Source organism: Gavialis gangeticus, unplaced genomic scaffold (assembly GCF_001723915.1).
Source record: "Gavialis gangeticus isolate Ggan-Ray unplaced genomic scaffold, GavGan_comp1, whole genome shotgun sequence".
Classification (NCBI taxonomy): domain Eukaryota; kingdom Metazoa; phylum Chordata; order Crocodylia; family Gavialidae; genus Gavialis; species Gavialis gangeticus.
The window spans coordinates 10,613,543-10,617,803 of NW_017729015.1; the positions used below are offsets into that span (position 1 = coordinate 10,613,543).

The 4,261-nt window shown below is 47.6% G+C and overlaps 1 protein-coding gene across 1 annotated transcript in view; it reads right to left on the minus strand.

Moving 5' to 3' along the window:
• Positions 1 to 522: 522 nt before the first annotated feature.
• The window catches only part of TEKT2 (tektin 2), a 16,971-nt gene continuing 13,232 nt past the window's right edge, over positions 523 to 4,261 (minus strand). Inside the window, exons 7-10 of the mRNA XM_019512205.1 lie at positions 3,618 to 3,725; positions 2,128 to 2,271; positions 1,742 to 1,821; positions 523 to 970 (exon numbers count right to left, since the gene is read on the minus strand). Of these exons, the coding sequence (XP_019367750.1) occupies positions 757 to 970; positions 1,742 to 1,821; positions 2,128 to 2,271; positions 3,618 to 3,725 (546 nt within the window). The 3' untranslated portion in view covers positions 523 to 756. The remainder of the gene's footprint in view (positions 971 to 1,741; positions 1,822 to 2,127; positions 2,272 to 3,617; positions 3,726 to 4,261) is intronic.

Sequence of the window (4,261 nt, forward strand, 5' to 3'; positions counted from 1 at the left end):
GGGTCATATTCTCATATCTAAGCAGCATAGACACCTTTAAATTGTAATGATGATCAGTGAGTCGGAGATAGACAGCAAGCTAAATACTGATCCTGGTAGCAAAAGTATAACTTTAATATGCAGGCTTTTGGGGAGGTGACCCTGTCTTCCAGGCTGCAAGCATGTAACACATAGCATGCTGCATGCCCTACTGGTATACAAATAAGAACCAAGGGCGGAACTGAGTATGCAATTACATCTTTTTTAACTAGGCTGCTACTGTAAAAGCTAGAAGGGTTTCCAGAGTTCCTTTGTTGTAGCTTCATCAGCTCTGCAAGACTAACAGAAGGGTGAGGACACACACACCCCTCCAATTTTATTTTAATCATTAAAGCAAGCAAATCTGAGTCAATACACCCAGGAAGAAGATCTGGACTGGTGCCACTGTTGAGCAGTCCCTTTTCAGAGCACAGCCTACACTTTAAAGGACTTAAAATACTGAAGAGCCTACATGGATTCAATCATCATGAAATGCTTCCAGCATTGCTGGATGACAACTGCTCTTGAGGACAGACCCTTTTTATTGTTTACGGTGCTCCTCGAGTGAAGGAGGCCACAGACATCATACAAGGGGACAGACAGTTATATAACAAATTGAGGGGAGGAGAATAACATTTTTCTAACACAACACAGATGTCAGCTTTCCTTGGTATGGAGCAGAGTCACTAACAGCTTTATCTTTCATGTGGCTCATTGCACAAGACTGTTTCCAGGAAGTTAAGCCAGCTCCAGCTGCCTGCTTTTCAGAGGACAGAGGGTTCGGTTCGTGGTTCGATTGAAGGTGTCAACCTCTGGCACAAATTTCTCAGCTGGAACAGTGAGCTTTCTCCTACTGTCCATACACTTGTTGTCCAGCATCAGGGAGTTGGCTTTGTAGCTGATGTCTGTCTGGATGCGATACAAGTGTTTATACAGAGCATCTAAGGCACCCCTGGGAAAACAAAGTAGAGGGTATAGGTTACATCTATGCCAGTCAACTTGCTCTTCCTTAGACGGACGAAAAAAGAGCTTGTCTCCTGCTCTCTAACAGCAAAACAGTCAACAGAGCTTTTGCCTTTCCATTAGAGCTAACACAAACCCCACAGCTCCAGGGAAGATCTCGACATATCGGACTGTTATTATTTGGGCCCCATAACTGCCAGCCCATGTGATACTGTTGGAATGTGACATCCAAGGGACATAAACTGGGAATCCCCACACAAAGGCAAGGCTGTACTTCTATCGCCTCTGTTGCTTTCATCAGAGTTTTCCTGCTTTATACTTCTCTGGGCAAATTTAGTCAGACCCCCTGACTAAATTTGCAAGTTTCCCCTGACCCCAGCTCTACAACCTTTTTGGGCTGTGGGCCAGTGTCCCAACTTTGATCAGTCAGGCAGATGGGCAGGGACTAGGACCCTAACCACTACTGCTACTTTCCCGTGATGGCAAAGAAAAGCGACTGCTGCAAAAAGCCGCCCAACACCCAGGCCTGAATGTTGCCAAAGCCCCACGGGTATGGGCTGGATCCACTCTACAAGCTGTATGTTCCCAACCCCCAATACACCCAATCTTTCCGGTCTGTGGCACCCCTGCAACTGGCATGTCTGGAGACCTGAGCTGCTAAAAATATGAGGAAGCCAGTGAGGCTATGCCCTTCTGGTATGGTTGCCATTGCCGCCATCCTCCCTTCACTGCACATTGCCCACATCACATTGGAACATACTGTGACTGTGCAAGCTTCTGCTTCAGGGCCTCGATGGTGTTTTCCAGCTGATGCACTTCATCAGTTAACCCATACTGGACCTAGGAGTCAGAGAAAAGGAGAAGGCAGTCAGGGTTAACAGGGCTGATCCTGTTTCTTGAGAGTCACCATGGCTCCTCTTTACTTAACCTACCTACCTCCGTTGTTTCTATGCAAGTTATTGTATGAATGACCCCCAATTACTTTCGTTATTTGCCTCCTGGCTTCCATTTAGTCTGCACTGCAGTGTGACTGATTGTTTCAGAGCCATGAAGGTGCTTTGGTCAATTCCATCTAGGTTTCAATGCCCACATCCATCCCTCCTGGCAGGCTTTCAGGATGCCCCACTTCTGCAGGCTCATTTGTACCTGATCCCGGCACAGCTCCACATTGGGGCGGTAAGTTCTGGTCTCCAGGCGAGTGTGCGCCAGCTTGAGATCCCACATCTTCTTCCTGAGATCCTCCTCCAGGCGTCGAATGTCCTGTTCCATCTCTGCAATCTCCTCCAGGGTCTGAAGATTAATACACGTAGTACAAGGAAATGTTACCGCCCCACACCCATAGCTAGGATGCACTCAAATCCTGGCTACATGAATATTTCACCTGGGGTCTGAGACAGGAAACCAGCAGGGCTCATGAAGACCTCATACTGCTGGACTTTTACATTGCTAGGAATGGTTTTTAAGCAAGGGCTAATGGGTTTTTGCTCAAATTCCCTGCATAGCAGACATCAGTGCTTACAAACCAGATTTCCCCATTGGCCAGGCAGGGCAAGCTGTTGCTGTTTAAGGAGCACTGTGGATGAGACCAAAGGATAAGGTAGAAAGGCCAAAAACTGGGCTCTCCACTTGCAGATGCCACTGAGCATCAATTGTGATGGTAGATTTGGTAAGGTGAACTGTGATCCATTCCGTGATTTCACACGTGCGCCACCAGATAGGTTTCAGATGGGAACAATTTGCCACTCTTGGCACTAAGCTGTGCTGGCTCAGAAAGAGTTTGCAAATAGTCTCTAATTCCCCGCATTACATTTCACTGCACTTGCAGGATCAAGCTGGGAAACAAAGTTTCTCTTTATTTTTGAACAGCAAGGACTATCCCCTGGAATGGAATAAGCAGTTTGCATTTGTGAGAAGAAACATCATCTCCATGTTTCTGTCTAGCAAAGTATTCCAGAGCAGCAGTGGCTGGGATGCCTTGGGTTTACATGGCTTATCCCCCACATCCATACACAACAACTGCCCAAGGTGTCTTACAAGGGCAAATGACACCAGACACTCAGTGCTCAAGATGAGGGCTTTAGCTTGTACTGAAGTGCTCCTATTTAGGCTGCAATGATTTATCCCCAGGATAAAATGGCAGCTACACAGCTTGCAGCTATCCCGATTCAGCTAATTATTCCAACACCACTGCAACAAGCAGAGCCTCCCACTTCAGAGTTAATCCAAAAGCACTGCTTCTGGCAACAGTGCTGGACACTGGAGCAAAAGCTTCAGCCATCCCGTCAAGCTCTGAGGCAGGCCTGGCTGCCAAGTGTGCACTAGGGGATAGGTGCATTTGTTGAGCTGAAACACAATTCTGCATCCCTGCAACAAACATATCCTTATATTTGGACTCGCACACATAGAAGCGATTGCTGAAAAGCAGCTTTTAAAGAGACACCCCAAAGCTGACATCGAGGTTCCAAGTGTTGGACAATCTACCTCATCCCTGGGTGATCTGTGCCAAAGGTTCATTCACTAGGGTTGCCCCTGGGGTAGTAGCTTTAGGACTCCTAGACTGATACCCCAGGGCTGTCTCTGATTTTCCTGGACCATCAGTTACAAAATCATCACAGCACGACAGAGGCCAGGCTTACATTCTTCTCCTGCCACTTGAGCTCATCGTAGGCTTTCTCCAGCTCCCGGATTCTCTTGCGCAAAGCAAATTCTGTGGCTACTCGCTGTGCCTCCAGTTCATTGTTTGTCTAGAGGGAAAGCAGGTTAAAGGTGATGTCTGCTTCTGGAAGATGTCTCCCCTGCACTATTACATCAGCAATGTCACCACTTCCACAATACACAACCCTCAGGGTCCTCCTTTGCCAACCTATGCTCTTCTACCACTTACCTATGCCCTTTGCTTCCTGTGTAGCAGCTTTATGCCTGGATGTACCTTCATTAATGACCCCCATGGGTTTCAACGCCCCCACCACCCCATCTCCTCCCAACCACACCTCAGGCCTATGCAGTTTTGCACCCGTGTTCAACTGTAAGCGCTTGGGGCAAGGGACACACCTCATAAAATTCATAAAGCAATTCAGGGCACCAGGGAAACAGTCATTTGGGGAAAACAGCAGTAACCTGGCAGTCAGAGGAAACTCCCTGATCATGAACCTGCAGCCCAGCAGCACTGAATCTTGGTCCAAGTACTTGGTACTAGAAGGGACCTCCCATATCACCATGTGTGGTCCCTTACAATGGCAGGCCAGGAATTCTTAAGTCAGCTCACAGAGGTAGTGAAGTC